At 37.7% G+C, this 25183-nt stretch overlaps 1 protein-coding gene across 18 annotated transcripts in view; it reads right to left on the bottom strand.

Annotated features, from left to right (window-relative positions):
* ATP2B2 (ATPase plasma membrane Ca2+ transporting 2) overlaps nt 1-25183 on the bottom strand; it is a 175363-nt gene that overhangs the window by 17310 nt on the left and 132870 nt on the right. For 16 of the 18 annotated variants that reach the window (XM_086619166.1, XM_009988232.2, XM_086619169.1 and 13 more), the window contains 7 exons: nt 24887-25066; nt 24567-24654; nt 17314-17420; nt 16466-16657; nt 8393-8606; nt 4074-4285; nt 3337-3444 (listed from right to left, as the gene is read on the bottom strand). In XM_086619166.1, coding sequence (XP_086475292.1) covers nt 3337-3444; nt 4074-4285; nt 8393-8606; nt 16466-16657; nt 17314-17420; nt 24567-24654; nt 24887-25066 — 1101 coding nt within the window. The remainder of the gene's footprint in view (nt 1-3336; nt 3445-4073; nt 4286-8392; nt 8607-16465; nt 16658-17313; nt 17421-24566; nt 24655-24886; nt 25067-25183) is intronic. The other 2 variants (XM_086619172.1, XM_086619177.1) reach the window with 1 other exon arrangement.

Here is a 25183-nt window from a genome sequence, read left to right as displayed (position 1 = left end):
ACAGTACCTTGGCTCACACTTTCATCTTCCCTCTGTTTCAGTAAGTTGAAATGCTTTTCTCAGCATTTATCAAAAATGAGGTTTCTGAAAGGTGTGGGTTTGACTGTCTCCCTGCTGGACTCCTTATAGGGCCATCTCGTACTCTGTGTCCTTATTACTAATAAATTCTGATTAATTCAACCTCTCTTCTTATTGTTTGTCCACCAAAGTGGTCCTTGGAAGTACTTAATAAAGGAGACGGCTAGTAATCTTAAAAATTTGCGAATACTCTAGTTAGACAATATTAGAACATAATTATTTTAAATATATTTCAGTGTTACTTTCTTGGGCAGTCATTTCCTCTTTGTTCTGATTTCTTTTGTCAGCTTGAATAAAACTATGAGCAGATGGCTATTTAAACAAGACGTTATCTGAAACATATTGAATGCTCAAAAGAAATTTTCCTACAAGGTTAACTATTAGATCCATTTAGCAAAAAATTCTGTAATTTTCTTTTTTGTTTGTCTTTGTTTCAGAAGTTAGCAATCACATCTCTGAAGCCCAAATGTGTGTAAGATGGAGACAGAATCAGCTGCAGGAAAGTTGGTGACGATATACCTTACAGTCTGGAAAACTGGAATGGATATAGTGAAGACACATGAAAAGGCACCAAATATTTTCAGGATGAAAATAAACTCTGCTGAGGGTCTCGAACTTCACGAGCCACAACTCTACTTTTATTACATTATTTTTAAAGACAGATAAATTTCAAAAAAACCCAGTTTCTACACTACTACAGAACTTTTTTTAAATGCATTTTGAGGCTTGAAAAACAAGATGTAAACTTGGAAAATTAAGGTGTGACAAGAACAAAGACAGAACAGGAAAAAAAAAATAAAAGGTAAGTGCTAGTCATTTAAATACTTACTGAAACTCCTTCAGCTTCCCAGCTTTCAAAACACTATAATGCCAGCACTCTACAGAAAGAAACTACTTAAGATTGTTTGGAATCTGATGAAACTGATAGTGATGAAGTACTTGCAAGACAGTATACATAGAAACAACTGTATTTGGTAGTGATTCTGTGTGACCTCTCTCAGACAGGCTGATAGATTCTGCTCTATTTCTTTTCTTTGGGTGTTTACATGTCGTTTTGTTTGCTCGTTTTCCCAGTTCAGGTAATGGCAGACTCGATAGACTGGACGTAGATTAAGGAACTCAATACTATTCCCAGGAAAATTATTGCAGTTTTCAAAAGTGATTAATAATTCCGGGAACGTAACATGAAATATATTAGAAAGACTTGGTTCTCAGAAGTGATGAGGGCCACCTTTTAGAAAACTGGCCCTCAAGACATCTGAGATTGGCTTCCTAGAAATTACACCTTAAATCACTTTTAAAAGTGCCAACTTTAACATCTAAACTTGAAAATCTTGATTGGTTTGAGTGGTTCACAAGAACAGCAGGTTCAGGAGACCGATAGAACAAAGGGATAACAAATTTGTTTTGTGCTGAACTAGAATTAGTCATAGCAGGAGACAACACCGAGAAGGAAGAGATGCACCTCTTCTAAAGGACAAGAAATCTCTCGTACTGTAGAGCTCCATGAAGAGAGGACTTGCCACAGACTGTAAATCATATAAATACGTAAATTATGCTCTTTTTTTTTTTTTGCCTGTGTTTTTCTTTTGTGGAGACTACATACTGACCACCAGAGAAGAATTTTCTCCCTCTGAATTTGCTTTATGTAAAATTGTAGTCTTTTCAGTGATAAAATTGTTCAGGTATTGCAATACCAGTTTCAATTTAAAGGCTAGACTCTCACAATAAGGTTTTGGCAACTATGCCCATCTTTAAATTGAAAACAGATGCTGGTAGTTTTCAGTGGTTACGTAATAACCACATACAACAAAATTTAGAAGCCAAATAATACATTAATCAAAGGCTTTGGGAAATTCTTCACAGCTGAATGATATCATAAAGCAGCTAGGATTTTCTTCCCTTTCCCTGCTTTTCTTCCATCCTCCCAAAGTTGGTATTCTCCAGTCAGCTGAAAACAAATCTTTTCTTTCCAAGAATTATCAAACTGATTTTAGGATTTCCCCCTGCAAGGTCATAAATCAAATCTCATCTTCAAGTAATAATTACATTACAACAATTTAATAGCGGTGGTTTTCAGCAACATATGGATTAAAAGCTGTCATGACTCTGAGCTTGTTTCTTCAAAAAAAATCTAAGGCCTAACTGTCCAAAATGTGGGTTGGTTTTTTTTCCATAAGAGAACAAGTAATCCATTTTGAAAGCTGGCATCTGTTCCTTACAATTCCATCAGAACCATTCCGGTATTCAATTGCAGTTGGCAATTTCTTGCCTGTTTCTTCATAATGATACACTAGCTGATCTATATGTATCTTTACATCTGAGAGGCAAAATGTAACTTCACATTTTTCACGCTTTTTTTTTTACAGTGTCAGGTGGCATCAACTTAAATACATTAATAATGAATTCAAGGTTGAAAAAAATTAACATCATTATTAACTTTGCAATATGTGTTTGTACATAGAAGGGTGATGTCGTATTTTAACAGTAACGATTGTATCTGTATTGTTACTTCCCGACAGAAAATCACATAACTTTAGTTATCTTGTTGACACTTGACGTTAGATCTCTATATAATTTTATATTAGCTAATGATGACACAGGTTGTAGCAGAATTTTAAAATTAATTGAACTGCACTTTTCTGCAACTATTACACCAAAAAAACCCTTTTTCGTTCATCCCCTCTTCCATCCTTCGCACATGGAAGTAGATGGATGGAGGATCCCTCTGGGTGTATGTTAAACGCACTGGACGTAGTCCTGTGTCAGTAACAAAGCTACTGTGGGTTGACACAACGGCAGTTTCAGCGAGGGAATGAGCGACTTGACATAGGACTGGAACTTCTTTTCACTTTCAAAAACATGCCATGGCGGAACATACACATGCTACATCGGGTATCCTGTCACAAGGAAGGGAGTTTGCCCTTACTATACGTTCCGTGTAACTAGAGGACTAGGTTATGAATTAAATGTCTTTCATGAAAAAGCCTAACGGAAGACGACCTTGGTGATAGCACGTCCTGCTTAGGGGAAAGAAACATATGAAAATTAACAAAAAAGGAACAATGGGATAAGTTATCCTTACTACCGTATCTATTCTTGAAGTACTTAGAGAGCAGCCTGTATTTCAATGTGTGCTAAACATGACATTGTGAGAGATCAAGGAAACGACAATGCAGTAGGATTCTGAACATCATCACACCTTTGATTGGGTTATAAAAATATAAGAAAGAAATCTGCATATTCCTGAATGCTTACCTGACCCCATACAAGTTCTCCTAATCCAATAAATACACACCACATCCACTGGTCAAGCTGCAGGGGAGAACAGCTAAATGGTTTTCCTCCAAACTGGACAATTACTATCTATACAGAAAAGCAGAGAAGAGAGCGGGTAAATATTTTCTAGGGAAAAAAAACAGAACAAAACTCTCCTCCCAAAAAAACCCCAAACCCCACAAAAAAACCCCAACAACTTTCAGTCATATTTTACTTGAGATTTTACTTTGTCTTTGTACATATTATAGCTCTGCCAGCTTGATTCCAACATATTTTATTGGTAAACTAGTCAAATATATCATTAATAACCTGTTGCACAGTACCTAAAGCGGTTGCTTTCCTGTGTGAGTGAATAAACAAACTATGAACGCAAACTCGTTCCATGTGAAGTGCAATTACAGAGGAAGAAGGAAAGGGAAAGAGAATGGAAGGCAGTGGATAGGAAGTGGGAAAATGAATGGAGAGAGTGGCTACACTCATAACACTCTTGTTATGGCTACATAACAATTTCTACACTCATAGCACTCTTGTTATGGCTACATAACAATTTCCATTATTGACACTTATACTGATTGGGAAAACATGGGAAACCAGGTGGTTTACTATTAAGTGTGCCTCCTACAGCATTTAGATTTCAAAAAAAAAACCACACAGAAAAAGAAAAAATTAAGGTAAATTTCTGATGAACAGTTATTAATTCTTGTCCAAATAATTACCTGAATAGCAAATGTACCCAGTACAATAGTGCAAAAAATAGGATTTCTGAAGATGCCATCAAAGACATTTCTTTCACCATGGATTTTTCGTGCATTGATTTCGTTGAAAAGCTGCATCATGACAAAGGTGTTGAAGATAATGGTGTAATGCTCTGAAGGTGGAGAGTGAAGTGGTGCATTCCTCCCGCTGTCAATCTTAAACATTTTCTCACCTAGGTATAAGACAAAAATAAAAGTTTCCACTAGAATAAATTAATCAAACTTATATTTCCCTTTTTGCTTTAGCTAGTTGCCTCCTGTGCTTTGCTTTACCAGCTTTCCTTCTGCACTGACTATAACATAGGCAGAATTTAAAACACCAATGACACTTAAGCTTCCCGAGCAAGAACCTTCTCAAATGATGACTATTCTGTAATAACTCAGTATACCTACACAAATAGTTTTCCGCAGTACTTTTCCTCTAACCAAATACTAATTATTCTAAGTCGTCAATTCTTTCTGATGTACCAGGCACTTGAGACCACTGACAGTATGTTTGCGATTTTCTACAATAATTAGAAGCAACCACTCTTCAGCAATTTTTACCCACTTGCTAATCCAGTATGGCAGAACTCTTGACAAGCATTCAAGGATATTAATGATAAAAACCACAGACATTCCTGGTTGTAAATAGATTTGGTTTTGATCATTCTGCTACTCTGCTTTGAAAGCACCATCAGGCATTGCTCTTTATTTCGATAATTTGACCATCACTTCTAGATCTGACCAATAAAAAAAGCAAGATACAACCATGATGAGTAACTGTAAAAATGAGGTAAGTTTTGAAAAGATACCTGCAGCTGAGGGACCTCTTTTATAGAGTCACAGAATGCTTTGGGTTGGAAGGCACCTGTAAAGATCATCTAGTCCAATCCCCCTGCCATGGGCAAGGACGTCTTTCAGTAGATCAGGTTGCTCAAAGCCCCATCCAACCTGGCCTTGAACACTTCCAATGATGCAGCATCCACAGTTTTCTCTGGGCAACCTGTTCCTGAGTCTCACCACTCTCACTGCAAAAAATTTTTTCTCCTTATGTCCAACCAAACCTATCCTCTTTCAGTTTAAAACCACTGCCCCTACAGGCCTTGGTAAAAAGTCTCTGTCTTTCTTATAAGCCCTTTCATATATTGGAAGGCTGCACTAAGGTCTCCCCAGAGACTTCTCCAGGCTGAACAACCTCAACTCTCTCAGTTTCCTCACAGGAGAGCTGTTCCAGCTCTCTCATCAGTTTTGTGGCTCCTCCTCTGGACCTGCTCTAACAGATCCCTGTCTTTCTTGCACTCGGGACACCAGAGCTGGACACAGTACTCCAGGTGAGGTCTCACAAGAGCGGAGTAGAGGAAGAGAATCACCTCCCCAGCCTACTGGCCACACTTCTTTTTGTGCAGCCCAGGATATGATTGGCTTTCTGGGCTGCAAGTGCACATTGCTGGCTCATGTCCAGTTTTTTACCCACTTTCTTATATGCAAAGTTCACAGATAACATCCAGTTACTGAAAGAGGCATTATCTTAAAGTAAGGATGGGGCATTCACATGAAAGTGTAAATAATAAATGAAATAAGAGTAAAGAAGATTATCACAATACTGCTCATTTTCATAACCAGTGTTTTGTTAATAAAAGCAAATAAAAGCTTGAACATTTTTCTGCTATCCCACTAGCATTATATTCATAATTTCTGAAGAAAGAAAATGAAAAGTTTCCTCAGGTTTTCTCCTGAGGTTGTTAATTCCATCAGCTAAGTTAACAGTGAGCGTTTTTTTGCCGTGGGATATTTGAGCAATTCATGTTCAATTCACTGGGATTAATGAGCATGTTTCCAAAGAAAGAATTTGGCTTATAGTCTTTCAACAGAAAATAGATTTGTGATATATCACAAATATATCAGTAACATAACATGAAGCCACGAAAGTTAGACTGCGAGAGAGCAGAGATTTTTAAGAGATTATACATCTCCAGAGAGATTCATAGAATTCATAGAATTTCTAGGTTGGAAAAGACCTTGGAGATCATCCAGTCCAGCCATCCCTAATCCCCCATTAAACCATGTCCCTAAGCAGTTCGTCCACCCTTTTCTTAAACACATCCAGGGATGGGGACTCAACCACCGCCCTGGGCAGCCTATTCCAGTGGCTGACAACCCTTTCAGAGAAGAAATACTTCCTAACATCCAACCTGAATCTCCCCTGACTAAGCTTATACCCATTTCCTCTTGTTCTATCACCCATCACTAATGTAAAGAGCCCTAAAGATAACTAAGTACTGGAAAATATTCCCCTAACTACATATAAAAAATAAGGAAAAACTTAATGAAAGCAAACAGATACCATCGTTTTATCTTTTATAGATACACACACGTATGACATCTTTTTGCTTTCATCCCATACACACACAAACATAGCTCCCTCCGTGAGAGTACCTGTCCTTAAGTCTCTGTTATTACATTGCATCACTTAACTGGCAAAGCAGAACATGCTGCTGTGGTGGAACGGCAGAGGTTAAACCCATAACTAGTTTTTAGTGCTGAACATGTTCCAAAAGCGTTATAGTACATCAACGTTAAGTTTATTATGCCTAGTTGCTGAGGTTAAGATTTTTTTTTTTGTACTACAGTTTGACAGAACTAGACAGTGACTTCTGGATTTCTGATGTGCCTGATGTCTCAAAGGCATTACTGTATTGTCAAACACAATGTATTTACTGCCACATCATAGACAAAAAAGCCCCCAAACTTGATGTACTAATCTCTAGAGAAACCTACTGCAAAAAATGAAGTATTAGTTGATCAAAATATAAATAATTCTCATTGATTTGGAATTTATTTATCAAAACACTGAGTTTAGAACATCATCTCACTGCAAAGCTGAGCCTTGTGGAGGTTAGAAAGGCAAAAATTGTATTTCCTAGGCTTATCAGAAAATCGGTTGGGCTACATCCTTCGAAGTACACATGGGTTTTCCAGAGACACACAGAAGTAATTAGAGTAGGATGAAAAAGCTTGGTTTTCTTTGCATCAGGGCTCAATATAAAATACTTTAAACCATAAAACTCATCAAAAAGCCATTAAAACTTCGCATAAGTTCGCAGAAGTTCTTGTTCCAAGACTCATATCTCATGAATTACCAAGATCTTCTACATCTGTTTTAGAGAATCTGAAATACAATTTCCTTAGACTTGCTAGACATTTTCAAAATAAAGTGTAAGCCTAACAATATTACAGACCATCTCTCTTCAAAACCTGGCAATTATTTTGGTTTAAATAGCTCCACGGTAAACAGACCATCACCTCCTTTGAGCGTTTCAAAGAAGCTGCCAGTTGGTGAGGCAGAGCAAGACTTTTACAACAGAGCTCAAAACACTCCCAAAGAATCATAAATTTACATTTACAGCTTATGTGACAATCTGTATATAAAGAAAAAAATCTGAGAGACCACACATGTAATTTAACAGCGATGACATCGTGACAAGAACACAATACCCAGTTGATAAAATTATCAGTCCCTTGAGCAAGTTCACTTATTATTGTGGAGCAACAGAATCTATTATTAGCCCCTACTATTCCCTGCAGCAAGAAACATTCCTCCTCTTCCCTCCCCTCTCCAAAACACAACTTACAAAAAGCATTCATTGCTAGCAAGGCCTGAAGAAGAGTCCAGTAATCTAATAAATTAGATTGTTTTCTCCTTTTAATATCCATTCTAGATATTAAAATGTCAAAACAAAGTGTTATTTGTATCACTTAATACTGATTACTTGCTTATCTATACTACTTAAGATCAACATTATTTCTTGACTGTTGCAAACATTTGGCTCCCAATTAGAGCTTCTCCAGATATTGGTAAAATGGATCTTGATTTTGTTGTGTTTTTTCTTTTTTTTTTTAAAATTTGTTGTTACATGCCTACTGAAGACGACAAGTCTCAAAATGAAATTTCAGTATAGAAGAAGCAGGCCAGATGCTCCAATTAAAACGTAAACTTCTATGCTACATTTTAACATAAACTTCTGCCAAAGCCCAAACCTACATTTTGTTAGGAGGCAAAAATGCTCTCTGAGGCCCTTCCCAACGTAAACAACACATGAAAGGTGACTAAACCACTCTGTTGCTCTGCTCTGTTCCCTTACTGTTTCTGATCCCTTTAAAAAGCTTGGTCTTGCCAGCTGTTTGACTAAGAAAGACTTCATCTATGTGCATTAAGTGGTTCCATTTAAAGTATTTTGACATTCCAGGTGACAAGATGCTTCTATAAGGTAAGCAACAAGCGTAACAAACTTTCTTACCGACAAAAAGAAGGGTAAATATGAGAGTAAGCTGATAAACAGCATGGCCCAGAATGTTCTTCATCATGGTACGGGATATAAGAGGTTTGTTCCTGCCATATGGCTTTCTTAGCAACAGAGCCTCTGTGGGAGGTTCGGTGGCCAAAGCAAGGGAGGCAAAGGTGTCCATAATTAGATTGACCCACAACATCTGGACAGCTTTTAGAGGAGAGTCCTGTGGAGACAAATCGGAAAGTTATATATTTCCTAGAAAAATAATTGTTGTCAGGTCGTTTACTGCAATTTCACTTCTTGCTGTGCGGCTGCAAGCAGTGCTGAAGACAGGATACTGAAATACATGGGCCTTTGGCCTGACCTACTACGACCTTCCTGATATTTCCTACTCACGACCAGAATCACAGAAAGCACAGTGATCTGAGCAAAGATAAATTATTTCTCTCCAGTCACTTAAATCAGGAATATTTACAATCACACCATTCTTATGAAACATAATGTTAACACTTTATAATATATTTTTATGATACCCTCTGTTACTTCATGCATCATGCTTAAATTTTCATCTGAATTCAGGTAACTAGATAATATTCATTCCTAGAAAAAAAAAATTATACTGAAATAATTTAAAAAGTAATGTTTCCTTTTACTACAACCTATCTGTTTTTTCTGAAACAGCTTGAAATTATTAAAAATTTATGAAACAATTACTGAGACATTTTAATACCTCTTACTTAAATAAGATCTTTTAAAAACAGTAGTGACAAAAAAAACACCTGATACATGAATTCAAAAAAATATTCTGAAACTCATTAAACTATATCAAATGTGCGAAAGTAAGAAAATCTTTATCATTTTACTGGGTAACAGGATAGCATATTTGAAACTACGGAACCAGAAAGAAAAAAAAAAACACATTACTACTCATCAAGATGAAGTATTTTTTTCTGAAGCACATCACCAACCACTAGAAGGAGCTCTTTCCTCACTTAATTCAAGAAAGAATCTATGGTCATATTACAGAGGACTTTAGAACATGTTTAAAAAAAACCCCTCAAAAGTAAATAAATACAGCAAACTAACACAGATCTCAGGAGAACTCTAGATGACTCTTACAAAGTTCTGATTTGTAATTCATTGGGGCAGCTGTAATGACAGACAGATGCAATTGCTTCATGGAGCCATAGCAGGAAAAATGAAGTAGGTTCTTTTTTTGGATCTAACAACCTCTTATGCCTTTAGACTGAACACAAAATGGGCAGCGTTAGTAAGGTCTTCTTCCTATTTCAAATAGATGGTTTTTATTAGGAAAACAGAATCTCAAATGTAATAAGTTATCAGTATGATGAATTTTGTAATGGAAGAGAGTTAATCTACAGCGTCAAAGTCGGACGACTAGAGCGCTATTTTTATGCATTACATCACCATCATGCTGCAGTAGGGTAGTGAAGCAAAGAAATTTATGAGACAGCATACAAGCCAAATCAAAGCAAATAAAAACACCTTATGAACTCTGCCCTTTTCTTCAAAGGGTTAAACGTTCATTTTTAATGAAATCTTATCAAATAATGAGGGCCAATATTCATTCGGTATCCCAAGGGCATATGGAGAACAAGGATAAGTGGTTTGGTCTCTTGTGGATCTGGGTTATATTCCAACTCTCCCTTGAGATAATATATTATTTCCTCTTGAAAACATATTTTTAACACTCCTACATTTATACAAATCTTGATACATTTTATTTATTAAAAAAGAGCAATTTTTTAACTTATTCAAAGGGATGGAGAAAAGCAACCTACTGTTTCCAAGTCTTAGGAGGCTGGCTAAATCAGAGAAGAGACAAATATTAGTATGAACAGATTCTTGACCTCGTGGTTGTGGGTTGCATTAACTGGGCTTATCTGGAGAGTTCAGCTCACTCATTTGATATGCAGTTGTAGAATCAGGAAATGTCTTTGTCTTTAGAGATGGCTTAAAAACTAAAAGTAATTAGGACAAACTTCATTCCAAAATGAGACCTCCTTTATTTTTATTAATACTGAGGCTTAAACAAGAAGAGAACTCGCACTGAAAGCAGTTTGTTGCTAGGACTTGGAGACCCCAGATTTAGACACAGTATATTGAGAAAAAGGAAAACATGTTTTCTACTGAAGAATTTTCCTTGTCGCATTTTTACCTGTCTAGTTAATAAGTTTTCTTGAGAAACATCCTCTACTTTGAGATGTTACAATAGCTGAATTTCCGCTTCATGCACTGACTTCTATGTCAATAAAACTGAATCTGTCTGTTACACTGAACAGATAGAGTCAAATATTCAGGTGTCTATCAGAGCCTGACATATTCCTAGCACAATGAAAAGTCAGATTATTTCAGTCTCTAAATCACACAACTGTAACTGGCAGTCATCAGTTTTGGCAACAACACGTTCTCACCATTTCATACTGCCAATCACCTTGGGTGGCTATGGTGCCCCTAATAATTATCTATTATTGGCAGTGCTGCGCGGTTCAGTCAAGTGTGAAAGCTCATTCTAAGCTGAAGCCAAAACATTAAATACACATTAGGCTGGGCAGGCAGCAGAATGAAATTTCCACTGCAACTCTATCTGATAGATTTCTGATTAGTTGGTGGAAACGGAGGAAAATACATATCAGCTAAGGAGCTTAGTCTTCCATTACAGATTTTAGTCACTTGTGCAAGCAGGAGGCAAATTCAATGTTCTTTTCACTGTGTTTGAGCTGCTAACTAACTAGCTAATAATTGGTAATTCACTTTCTGAAAACTTCGGGGATGAAAGCTGTTCGAACTGCAAACCACCCAAAATCACCACTTGTTTGTCAAATTCCTTTCCACTTGACCTTGGAATAGGTTAGCATTGGCCTGGAGGTAAAAGGAAAATGTCCCTTGAATCAAGTGATGTTACACTTCATCTTGGAAACACTTAAAAGTACAAATCACCAAAGGCTGGAAATAAACCACAAATCTTTTCTGACATGCAGAGCCCCACAAATTTTAGAGCTTGTTACTTTTGATTTAGACGACAAGCTGGAAGGGAATAAAAAGGTATTTTCACCCTTACCTCTTTACTCCCACTTGTCAGAGAACACATGCATGGACTCATGAGCGTTTCGGGTAGGTTAACTTTATATACATTAATGCAAAAAAAAAGTCAGCCCTCGCTTCTGCTGCTAGATCACACTGTCTACTAATAATACGCAAGTGCCATCCTCAGTTTTATTTCCATGCCTCTAAGCCTTCCCAAAACAAAGCTAAACAGCACATACTCTGATGTCATACGCTAGCTTTTTCAAATTTGCCAATGCTATTATTTTAGGATTTGCCAAATACAGTTCTGCAGTAAAACATTATAACCATGTAAATTACTGCCTTATACATGTAAGTATAGATCATCCTCATTCCTTGAGCAAGATCTGTAAAAACAATAAGTGATTCATGCGGTAGTTCATTGCTACAGTGCTTTTTAATTAACATTTAATTTTCCAAACATAATGTCCTACAGAGTCACTGTTTTTAGTTCCTAATGCCTGCTAAAACATTAAGTCTTTTTCAAAGTATAAGAATAATAATTTGAATGTAAAATGTTAAAAACAGTCTTTGCTTTCTCTGTCTTTAATGTAACCTTTTTGAATAGTTACATGGCCTCAATAGTTCGAGATGCAGACAAAACTGCTAGGCTTTATAGTTCCAGTAAAAACCTGTTTCCATTTGACTGAACTGCATTTTAAAATCTTTATTTTGTACATATCCAGATTATTTTTTACAGCTCCAAACATAATGACCTATTATTTTCTTGGTACTATGTATATGTTGGGAAAGGAAACGGGATGAACCTTCAGGCTTCGTAAGGCACGTATAGAACTCTCTACGATACCTAGAAACGTGGAGCAATGACTCATGTGAAGTACAAAATTCACAATAATTGTAGGCAGAGCTCCAAAGAAGAACCAAAGAGTCAGTCAAGGGCTCTGCAAAACTGTTGTTCAGAGAATGAAGTCAGAATGTAACAGTTTATATCTCATAAATCCGCTGGAAAAAGAAATTATTGGTTTCACCTGAGCTAAGGGTTGCTGAACAGAAAGGACAACTATATGCAAACTGGTCAAGATAACCACACCTTGATCATTTTAAAAATATGCACTGGGCAACACAGGGAGAAGGAAGCAAGAGGCAAATGAATTAGAATAACTGAAAGATACGGTGAATTGATACAGCTCAGCTGCATTGTGCCACACAAACTGCACCGACACGGGACTGGCAGAAATAATAGTTGTGATCTCACTGGTGGGTGCTGTGTGAACACTGGACACAAAACTAAGAGCACCTACGCAGCCACAGACTGAGTGATCCTGATTCAGCTTTTAATTGGAGACGACTTTGAGCTTGGTTTTCTTGTTCGACCTAGATCTCAGAGTGCTTCACGTAATTACAGAATCGCAACACACAAGGTCATTATTAGCTGAAAATTCAGAACTCTTGGCTTATATGTTGAGCTGCTGTAAACTGAGAGTCCAGTGTAACTGTGAGGGGCAGCTCAGTTTTGGCAGCAGCCACGCTAAGCCTGCCAACAGGTCACACCCTATTTGTAATTCCCATGCTGCTCAGAAGATGATTTCTGTTACCTTAACATGACTTCGTGCTGGGTCCCATGACCGAGAAGAGCAAATGATCATTTGCACTGGTCCCATTTAGTCTGCATAGTGACTTCTTTAATATATCACTGCCACTCCTTTATAATCCTTATATAACACTGGAGTAGCACATAGGGTCACATACGCTTCGCACCTGTAAACGTCTACCAAAACAGCAAACCAGGACGAAACAGAAATAGCAGAGACGGTAGATATTCTCTCTACCAGCATCTTGCTGAAACAGGCATTGGGTAGATAAACAATAAAATAATATTTGCTTAAAATTAACAGAATTAAGCTAAACAGTAGTTCCCTGAAGTGCAATTGGCAATGATGCTGATTTTTTTTTATGTTTTTGAGAAAAAAAAAAAGTAGCAGATGCTTAAAATGACCACTAACAGTCACAGGTTCTACCTAATATTTTTCTTAGACCTCTCCATGCCACTCCTAAGGTGCTCTGGATCAAAGCAATCAGCTTCTACTTGGCAAGGCATTTCCTCTGAGTGCTCCTTGGAGGTCTCGTTTCACTCATAATAGCACTCAGACAGTTGGACCCTTTCACTAATACAGAGTTGCAGTGGTTTCACTAGGAGTCCTGCAGTGATATGACCACTTACACATATTTAGACACACACCAACGCAACTGCAGGATCAAGACTGAATAAAATAAAGTCTATTTAGTTGCAAAGCACAAGCCAAGCGTTAGTCAAAACACTTTGTACTTCCTTTAAGCACAAACAGTAGAAACACCAAAAAGAGTAGGTAAGTGTAGAAGAAGCATCAAACTCAAAGCATCCCAGTATGCTGGTTCTGAATTGCAGAACAGATATTCTGAGAGGTAACATTAAGAAGCATGACAGAAACGTTACTTCCTATACAGAATTTTTCTCATTCTAGATCTGATGAAACATCACCAAAAGAGTAGCCTGTGTAATATTCATTAACCCAAATATTAATTCAGCACTAACGTTATGTTCCGTATGTCAAAGAAAGCCAAACTGACTGCCTAAAAGCAAAGTAAAGTTCAGTCCAAGGTGGACCTTCTTTACATTCAATTTGAAGGTCAGAGAAAGCTGTGTTGCCTTTTGGAAACTATGGATTTTAGCTTCATCTGTTTGTTAAGAACTTAAATGTTTCAGTCAAAATAGTAATTCAAGTATATTCACACATTATGTGCTAGAGCTATTTTCATAGAAACCAGAGGGTACAGTATGTTCTCAAGCGTAATTTTTAGTAAATATCTGAGCCAAGCAAACATAATGCCCATTCTCTGGCTGGAGCCTTTGAGTCAAGGCCTGACAGTCAAGCCTTTGAGTCAAGGCCTTCATTCCTAAGGCAAGATCCTGCCTGAACGTGACGGAGCTGAGAGCTACTTGAGACTGTCAGCAGTCAGGCTCTTGACTGTAAACACAACTACAATGGAAATAACTGCTGCCTTTTTCCTACAATTTCAATTTTAGCTCCCTTCAGACCTCTTCCTTTGGATTTGCATTTTTACTGCCAAATTCAGGAATTGCATAAGAATCTATGTGGACAGAAATACAGGAATTCTAGGAGGTGTGCATTAAAACCTGTAAACAGGGACAACAGACTTGGCAGGCTCTGTGATGGTCTTACAGACCATTGGGGCAATATAAAAGCACCGAGCCTTATCCAAATCCTACAAGCCAACGGAGTGATTCATAGGATGAAGAAAGCTCTGGAATTAGAAAGGGGAATATGCTTGCACTGATTATGCACTACACATGCACTTAGACTTGATTTAAAATAGTCTTTGCACTGATTCAGTGATGTTTAACCTCTTCAAGAATAAAATAGAAACTCCTTAGTTAACAAATAGAATATATTTTCCTTCATGCTTTCATAAAGCGACTGAAAAAATGCTGGACACTAACAAAAAAAAAATCACTTTAAATAAATGTTAGTAGGCAGAGACTGAATGTCTACAAAACAGGGTCTTAAAAGGAAGCACTCACCTCAGTTCCAATTACAGTGTTCTCACCACGTGGCTATTGGCACTTTCTCTCTATATGGTTTTGTACCACTGATAAAAATCCAGGAGGACTGACCTTCCAAGACTTTTAGTCCTTATTCATATACCTTCTGTTACCAGCAATGATCACTTCATAGCTAAACATTTTCTCAGTATGCTCAGAAATATTTCCCAAGGGAAAAGTAAAAGTTATCCAACTTCTGCCTCAACATCAATAACTTTGTCTCCTAGCACAAGCTCAATTGGCATAACAAGGCATCATCAAGACCCCAGGGCAGTGTGGTGGTGGGTGATCTCACAGCACAAAAAAGGCCTCTAAATGTCAGTCGAGGCTTAGGAGAAGTTTGACCTCATGGTTTTGGAAAGGTACCTGGGTTTCTGGTTTCAAGTATCAATTCCATGATTACAATGTAAGTTTACCCTGGAGCAGAGCTAATGACTAATTCATTGTTTTGCTCAGGTGTGCATGAGGTGAAATTTACCTGCTGAAACAGGTATGTGCATCTGTGAGATGCACAACAGAGGGAAGCATCAGCTTTCCCACAGCATGTCTCAATCAAAGGAGGCATTTGGTAACAGCACCTGTCTGCAGCATCTGAAATATACATTGGTGTAGGGAGTGACAACATGACAAACTGCACGTTTTCCTATTTTCTAAAGGACCAAAACCTCATACAGTACTAAATACATCCTAGTTTCTTTCTAGGGGAAATAAAAGCTTAATTTTATTAATCAAAAAGTAGTAATTTGAAGGGGACAGTATGTGGTTTGCTTTCACATACGCTTTTTGCAAAAGACCAAGACATGTTGTGGGTACGTCAGGATGGCAATGAGGGATTAATGAAGAGAGGGAAAAAGAATCAAAGTCCAACTGTATGTGTCATTTAATTGGTTTGTCATTTGCATCTCAAATTAAAAGAAATCGCCTGAAAACAACAAAATAATTGTTTTTATCAGTCAAAAAGCTCCCCTGCTGGGATTACTGCTGTGTGTCAGTGCTGCTCTCCTGAAAATAATAATCCCATTCCATAATCCATCAAGCAATATACATTTAATAGTGAAATATTCTGAGAGGAAAAGGCAAAGTCACATAACCTCTTCCTTCTCCCAATCTCCAACATTTTCTGTCCTATCATCACAGGCTCAGTCATGACAATAATATGTTATCAAAATGAGGCAGCTGTATGGAGACAGCACAAAAATTAGCAGCTCCTGGAAGCAATTGACTTCCAGGAGAAAATGGATTAGTACGCTTCCTTATGTCAACAGCTATTTAACATTTAGCAGCTTGATCCTAAATACACTCTTAATGTTCAGAAGAGTTTCAGAAAGCATACTTCCTCTGTACAGAGTCAAATGTAAGCCACTGTCACTTAGAAAATGCAGCTCGGTAGCATTTGGCCCCATACTTCAAGCAACACCTGAAGTAAACCTTACCTGGGTAATGCACGCTCCAGTGAAAGCCACGATCACGGCCACAATGTTGACAGTGAGCTGGAACTGCAGGAACTTGGAGATACTGTCATAGACGTTACGTCCCCACATCACAGCCTTCACAATGCTACTGAAATTGTCGTCTGTTAGGATGATATCTGAGGCCTCCTTTGCAACATCTGTTCCAGCAATACCCTGGAAAAATTAATTGTGAATAAAATTACCTACTGGACAGCACAGAGACAGTTAGAATACAAATCATCATACTCCTTCAAAGTCCACAGTTACACAGAGACTCCCCAGCATAGTAACGGTGACTGCTGAGTTCATTCTGCATTTTATATTTGCTAGGATGTGAGCTAATTTGGCCTTTCTTTGAAAGTGAGTAGGGACACAGAAAAGGGAACTGACAGGGAGCAGTGGAATTCACGTGAAGATAGTTTTGAGTGTTTTGAATCATCAGCTTAACGACTACTGATCTTCTGAGTTATTTTTATCATTGATGGTATTAATCTACATGAACAGAATTGCTAACAAAAATTAGAATTATGTATCTTTATATATAGGAAAGTATATTAATGTCTTCAGAGTCAGAGTACGTTGGGAAGACGTCTTTACATTTAGTGATGGATTTTACCAAATCGAGAGAGTACTCTACTGTTGTGAAGAAGAGAGTTCAGTTTTCTGTATTGGTATAGGATTCTGCATGTAGCAAATAATTACCTTAGACAAAATATTGAAAAAGTATCAAAACAAGCAATACCACTGCAACTTTCTCAACACTTAATGAATGAAAAACCTCTTACAGCAAATTTATAACGACACAAACACCACTACACTCAAGACTATACCATTGCAAAGCCGACATCAGCTTTTTTAAGTGCTGGTCCATCGTTGGTTCCATCACCAGTCACAGCCACAACCTGCCTCTGTTCCACCTGTGTGCTGTCAATAATACCTGCAGAAAAGTATATGGGTGTGTACATACATACATATAAAATAATTAGCAAGGTAAAATTCCCCTTTAAAAAATGGCAGAGTCTGTGCAATACAGCCTACAGAATATCACACAAGCTTTACAGAGAGAGTTGATTTTTAAGGAAAACAACAATGAAAACTGTATCCCCACTACTATACAACACTACTAGAATTTACATGGAAAGTTCTGACCCTGGATCGTCAAAACACCAACAAAACTTGCATAGACTTCAAAAGGGAATGAGATGAGCTCATTATCTTCTTCTGGAGGATTTCTATGGTTTAAAATTGTGTCACAGTAAACCTGTTTCAGCTCAGCTCCCTGATTAAACATCAATGGAAAGGATTTGCCAAAGACTTAAGTTCATGCTTAAAGCTCTCCTGAACTGGGACTGAACTATAATATCAGCTTTACTCGGACGCCTTCTGGCAATCAGTTCAACCTAAAGATAACAAACACTATTGATGAACTTTATTTAGCTGGAGCCAAATTAACATTTTAACAGACATGTTCAATTCTGCCAAACAATGATTAAGAAGACATAAAATAATTCTTCAAATTCTGGAGCCAAACATTTTAATAGACATAATAAAATAATTTCTACTTTCATTTTGAGATAATTTGAGACAAGAACACACTTTTCACTTGGTGAATCAAGTTTCACTCAACTAGCCTGCAGGGAACTGTTTTCCACTTAGGCAGATGGGGAAAGTAAGGAAAAGAATAAAGAATTTTTCTAAGGTTACAGAAGAAGCCTTGTTTTTTAATAGGATGAGGATCATTCACCACTCATGTCTTTATTTCCATGTCAGAGTCCATCTGAATATGAGTCCAGAACACAGGATTGCTGTGTACAAGAACACCTCTCCACATTAGTAACTTAGGGGGGGAAATGACCAAATTCCTTTTGCTAAACATTTTGCACAAAGTCATAACCTCTAAAAACAATTATGCAAACCTGCCCAGTGTGAAAAGATTTCATTCTACGCTGGGAAAAAATAACTCACATATCAGATAACTAACCAGAAATGGGAAATTGCCGATTACAGAGCAATAGCTGCCTCTTGGCAATGTTCAGGCTTATCAGCCAGCCAGGAGATTGCGATGCAGCACGGAAGCAGTTAGTGTCCTGTATTCTTCAGTCTTATGAAAAGCAGAAAAAAAAACTATTCACATTCTATTGGCAGTATGAACTCAGATAAACGGCACATTATTCTGATAAGATCTTATAATTAGAGCTTTCAATTTGTTGCGGTGATTTGCTTTTGGTATTACTAAATAAACAGGAATATCAGCTGCCATTACTGTTAAAAGAATTTATCTTGGTCTTCCTTTCTTGTTATTAACACGCCCTTTGATGTTAAATTAATAATTTAAGCTTCTGAAAAAAATTAGAATCTCTGACACATCATGGTATTAACTGCTCCAAACAGGTAGACAGCATCCTCTCACAACTGGGATTCCACATGGGAGCACAACCCAAATCAAGCTGAAGAGGCTCTAACAAATGACATCCAAATAGATATAAATAGTGCTCTAATGTCAGTGACTGCCCTACCCAACTACCCTGCCCAATTGCCGGATGCAGCTAAGTAATTTACAAGGTTTACTAGTTTTTCGCAAGATTTAGTAGGCATTTTTATCCCCACAAGCAAACTATGGAGCCGGGATAAGCCCAACACCCTCCAGAGCACAGAATCGCACAATCAGTAGTCATGGAAAACCAGAGATCAAACGGTCTCGGTTGCCATCAGCATCTCAGCCACACATCTCCATCACAGTGACCACTGCTAGTGTCATCAGAAACATGTCAACGTATGGCACAACAGTATGTGGATGGACTTCAGTGCTATTCACAGGAAGAAATAAGATCTTTGCGGGACTTTGATTTCTACATATGACAAAATTTCTAAAATGGAGCAGTAGCGATTATTTGGGATTCAGAGGACTTATCATAGCTATACTTACGCTCCCCAACTTCTGTTTGCATGCTTTTTAAAATCTGTTCCTTCTCCCCTCTTGCTCACATTTCTGAATGGTTGTCTTCTTCCCAGCACTTGCCTCCTTCCTAACCACTTTTACTTTTTTTTTCTTTCTTTGGTATCATTCTGTTAATAGTTGTCATAAGGTTTCACCTCAAGAATTTTCTTCAGTATTGAGTAGTATGTCTGCATAGATTTCACAAACAGTGTAAAGAGACCAAACAGAAGAAGGAAGCCTAGGAAGGGTTCTCTGCAGTCTTGAGCTGTGGAGAACAACTGCTTCCTTGATCAGTGAAAAATGCAAATAAAGGCATGACCTGGAGACTGACAATGAAGAGAATGCCCGTTTCTTTAACATTCACTGGCCTTTCCACTCATTCAAAACAGCTAAAAAGAAACTTCAGTATTAATTAGTCATGTCTAACAGCCAGGAAAAATTTCTTCAAAATAAACTGCCTTACTCCAGTTGAATGCTTACATACAGTATTTTGATAAAAACAGGTCTGCAAGGCAAAGCAGAGGAATTCCTAAAACTCAGCAAAGCTTCCTCCCAAAACAGCCTTTGCTGCTTCATTGGTCTTTTCTCTCATATTAAGCTGTATGGTCACGACTTTCCTCTGTCAAAACAAATTTTATTTAACAGCCTCAGGAGTACACCTAGAGCATAGCACTACAGTGTGTTCCACACACAGATTCCGCTGATGCTGCAGGAATTTGGGGAGGAGTCATGGAGCTTGCATAAGGCCTAAGTTTTATATATGCACAAGCTCGCTATGAAAAGTACCAGCACTTCATACACAGCTGAAAGTGAAATATATCCTGTATCTCCCACCTTCCTCCCTTCTAACATTAAGCATTAAATCAAATCCACTCAGGATAATAATATAAAGAATATTAATCAACGACGTGTCTTCCATTTCTTTTACAAGGAACTATCTGTACCCATGACTCAGACCAAAACCATGAAGGATAGCCCCAGGTTCTCCCTTTACTGCAGAACAAATGCCACTTTATTTATACAATTCTTACTTGCATTGTCACCCTTAGAGTCGCAACAGAAAGAAACTGTTGGTTCTGGGAGAAGAAAATTCCTTGTTTAGATACATCTTTCTGTTTCAATTGATTAACTCAAAACAGGCAGGCAGGAAGAACTTAGCTACAGTAGAGCACTTCGCAGATGCACACCAGTTCAGGTGTTACTGGTGCAGTAAAGATGATCATCTCGTATGCTTACACACACTTGTATTTCTTTGACAAGCTAAACATAGACAGATGCAGCAATATATTTTCACAGGCGTGTTCTGTTCAGATTAGGTTTTACTACTTCCAAACTTTCTGAAGCTCCCTGTTAATTTGACAATAATTTAGAAAGTCTGTCTGAAAGAAAAGATTTATATTCACTTTAGCTACATGCTTAAGTATGTGAAGGAATGGAGCTTTAAAGGTTAATGTAAAAGTGTCACACACAACATGACAGACAGCACTGGTACCTGCTCAGTGAACTGCTCTGCAACGTTCATGCCGTGAGAACAGCAGAGAAGAACACGGCGAAAACGCCCCGATTTCTGTACTAAGCACCACCAACTGCTTCACCCTGCACGGCTGCAACACGAAAGGGGAACCTTGACGGCATCAGTGCCTCCCACAAAGCTACGTACACGTCACGCAGAGCAGAGCGCCCTAAACGGTATTTACAGAGCGTAAACCCCTGGATTCAAATGCAGCATGTGCCTGCTTCCTTCAAACTGTTCCTGCGTCCATCGCTTCAGGGAAGAGTTGGTTGAAGTTGAGTTTTATATTGTGGAACAGGTCAGCTTTCTGAGTATTTCTTCGTATGACTTTGAATAAAAATAAATATTAACATTTTCTCTCAAACGGAAATCAAAGGCACTTGCAATTTGCAACGTGCTGATATTTAATTTCAGAATTTCAATTAATACACTTCTCTATTCTTTATTATTCTATCTATTCTCATGGCGTGTCCATATTAATGAGGTCATGAATATAATACCATCTCACACAATAATATTTGAAATATTTTAGTATTTAAGGGCAATTATTAAAAATCCTTTCTTCTTTAAAGTTCCGTTTCTGCTTGTTAATAAATCAGCCTTACATGAGAATGGAATAGTTGGTTTTAGTATCACAGAAAATTAATTCAAGCCTCATTTAAACATATTGGAAAGCACAGCTTCTTTAACTGGTAAACTGAATATTTATTTGATCTTCTCTATACCTTCTGATACGAAGGCGATATTTCCCATCAGTACGAAACACTTGCTTTCCATAGTATTTTAAAAAACAATATGACAATATTGAAGTATTTCAGCAGTAATATTGTAAGGATACATCTGCATAAATTGTATGCGTTTTTACTTGTTATATTTTGAAATAGGGTAAAAAATATGAAATAATACAAATGGATGTCATAAAATCCATAAGAAATGTATTTCAGCTGGATTGAGATATCTAACATTTTTGTTTCACTGAAACAGCTCATGATGATAAACCATTTTGACTTTTTTTTTTTTTTTTTTTCAATCTATCTCTACTTCAAAGCCATAAATATTTGAGAGAAACTGTCTGCCCAGCCTGAAACGCTGAACCATGCCTTTCTCTAGTCCCTTCGCAGTAGTAAAAACAAAAATGCAAAATAAAAATGATCTTTTTGCTGGGTGGGATTGTGCTATGTTAAGGAGAAAAAATATTCCCTCCAGCAGCTGTATGTCATTAAAAATTAAATATAAAAAAAGTTTATTTTGTGATGTGTGTTTTTACCCTAGAGCAGATAGAATACATCAAAGAAGAGAAAATCCTCTTGATCCCTCAAGTGTCTGAGAAAAATATAACATTTTAACAAGAGGCCCGAAACTAGTGAACATTTAAATAGTTTCTTGTAACTTTTAATGGCCCTGGGAGTATTACCAGTCAAAAAATTCCATCATGGTTTTCCACAGACTTGTTCTTGAACTTCATTAGACACTTAATTGCTCTATCATTTGACCTTGTCACATCTTTAAAACATTCATTGTGTTAGTTGCATATGGCATTCAATAGTAGTAAATACCTTTTGGATTGCCAAAGTGCATATGCTATAAAACATCAATAATTTGCTGCTTATTTTTCTTCAGCTCTTTATTGATTTCATTTTCCCTGGCAAAGGTTGCATTTTCCTCTGAAGGGAAAATCCCGAATGATTCAAATGAGTACTCCTCCCAAGGGACTTACTTAATCTACTTAATGAAACACAAATTGTTGTGTGTTTCTGAAACAAATAAACTATTAGGCTGTACAAGTCATGCCCTCCAAGAGCTGTAAGGCAGTATTTTACATGCGCCAGGGAAGTAAGGAAACTTCAGCTAACTTTGTGCTGGTTTAATACTGACCTATGGAGCTAATAATTACGTTGTCCAAACCAATGGTCTCCAAACCTTTTCAATCATAAACACCTATCGGTAAAATATTTTTGAGTACACCCCCCCAAAATATGTGTATTATTTATAAATTACACATATGTACTACTGTACTAATACATTATGCACATTATAAAACATACAGAAGAAAAGGACGAGATAGAGATGAAATAAGCAGTATTTTAAAAAATTTCTTCTATTTAATAATGGTAAAAAATATTTTCTTCCTGCATCCCAGTGGATTGTCCCTGATGTGCGCACCCCAGTTTGGAGGCCAGTGGTCTGAATAGCGGCTGGAACGAGTGAGTAACAGCAGCATGCCTCCAGCTGCCCCATCTCGTGCACCGTGCCAGGGCTCACAAGGTATCTTAGTCCTTCTGAAAGATCCATCTTCTGGAGCTCTTCACATATACTGGTCCCAACCCAAAAAGACCCAACTGATCCAATCTTCAAATTCATAATGGAACTTTTGCTCTAAAGTCATCTACACGTTTTAAGAAGTTACATACTGCTCAAAAGCCTTTGTAATCAGTCATGTATGGAGGCATATCAATAAAACCTTGCTATACCAAAAGGATATCCAGAAACGATTTCCTACCTACATGTTAATCAGCTGGATCTTATACTGAATTTAGCTCCTCCAAGAATCACTAAGAAGGGTGTCTCCAGCCTTTCTAGGGCCTTAGCAAAATAACCCAGTTGTTTTTTCATCAGGAAGCCTGCAGCCACAGCCATCCGTTGACGGGGCTTCTGCCTGCACTCGCCTCCCACCTCATCACAGCCAGAAATGATGATATTCCTGATCAGAAATTTTCTGATTTCATCAGCTGCCTTTGAAATGTGAGCTTCGAAGTCAACAGAGTAAGATTTCAAATCACCAAGACGTGTGAGTTACAGACATGAAAAAGGCTTTACAAAGCAAACTGCAAACAAATCTCTCTTTTAGAGCAGCATTCCATCTGCAGACAGCCTGGTAAGACAATATAATTTGTATGGTGCCTTTTTCCTAGGGCAAAAATAGACTCTAAAAATACAGCCAGAAATTTAAAGGAAGTCAATGCAAACCATACAACTAGTGAGCCTGTAGTAAACCAGAAGTGCCTTAAAATGCGCATCTCCATTCATGTAATGCTGCAGAGGGCAGCTCCCAGTTACACCATCTCAAACAACTGCTACTGTAACATCAACGGGTTTTGATCTTGGAATACTCTTGAAAAAATAATTGTAAGAGAACAGATGCACTTGTGTGACTTGATTTACTGAAAATGAGCTTGTTCTTGTCTTCTTCATAAAGAGGTTTAGGCAAAGACTACGAGATCTGTGCCTCCTATTGTTTATGTGAAGAACAACTTGTTTCTCAAGAATATTTTCTTTCTGACCAGCAAACACACATTTTCCCTTCCCAGCTAAAGCCTCATTCTAGTCCAATTAAAAGTCACAAGGGAAATAGGAGATTTCCTACATCTACTTCCCAGACATCTTGTTGGTGTTTCTGTTATTCCTGCCAACTAGTTTCCTATTATTTTCCATTTGAAGGCTCAGGTGGAAGGCAAACACAAGAGACTTGCTTACTGAGAAAACTTCCTTGCGTTATGTATAGCTGTGGAATTAAAGGTAACGACTCAGATCTGTCTGTAACTACAGGGTTTACAACGCAGATGATGTGGTGAGCATACTCCAACTACTGAGGCACTAATTCATACACAGGCACGAAGCCGGTCTGCACGCACCTTTTACCAAAGTGTGTTTGTCCGTGGGAGATGAGCGAGCAAGCACTCGAAGCTTCGGCCAGATTTTGTCAATCCGCTCTTGCTCAATCTGGAGAGGGAGGGGGAACACAAAAAGAACCCAAAACAGTAAAACTGTTAGTCTGTGATAGCAAAATGCAAAATGTATTTGTGTCCATGTGTCAGATGATTCACTTCACTACTCAGTTAGTAGTCGTTACTGATGCAAGGTACACATCAGTGCAGAAGAAACAACATTTTGGTGTTCTTACTATTTTTTAATAACACGTTCATAATATGTATGGATTTAGTATATGAATTACCTCTCCCTTCTCATTTCGGATCCTCCTGTTAAACTCTTTTCCTTCAAGGCAGAGAAAGTCTTCTCCTGGATGAATGATTCCACATTTTATGGCAATGGCACGTGCTGTGTTGATGTTGTCTCCAGTGACCATGCGGACTGTAATTCCAGCTCGCTGGCACTTTCTTATGGCTTCTGGGACCTACGAAAACAATATAACAGGAAAGGAAATTCCTAGATAAGAGATAAAAATGTAAGTCAGGTGTTTCCAACCAGAATATTTTGAGGCTAATAAATTCATGAAGTAAAAAGCAAAATC

This window comes from Tauraco erythrolophus, chromosome 12 (assembly GCF_009769465.1).
Source record: "Tauraco erythrolophus isolate bTauEry1 chromosome 12, bTauEry1.pri, whole genome shotgun sequence".
NCBI classification, from domain to species: domain Eukaryota; kingdom Metazoa; phylum Chordata; class Aves; order Musophagiformes; family Musophagidae; genus Tauraco; species Tauraco erythrolophus.
This window is presented reverse-complemented; position numbering and strand designations above follow the sequence as displayed.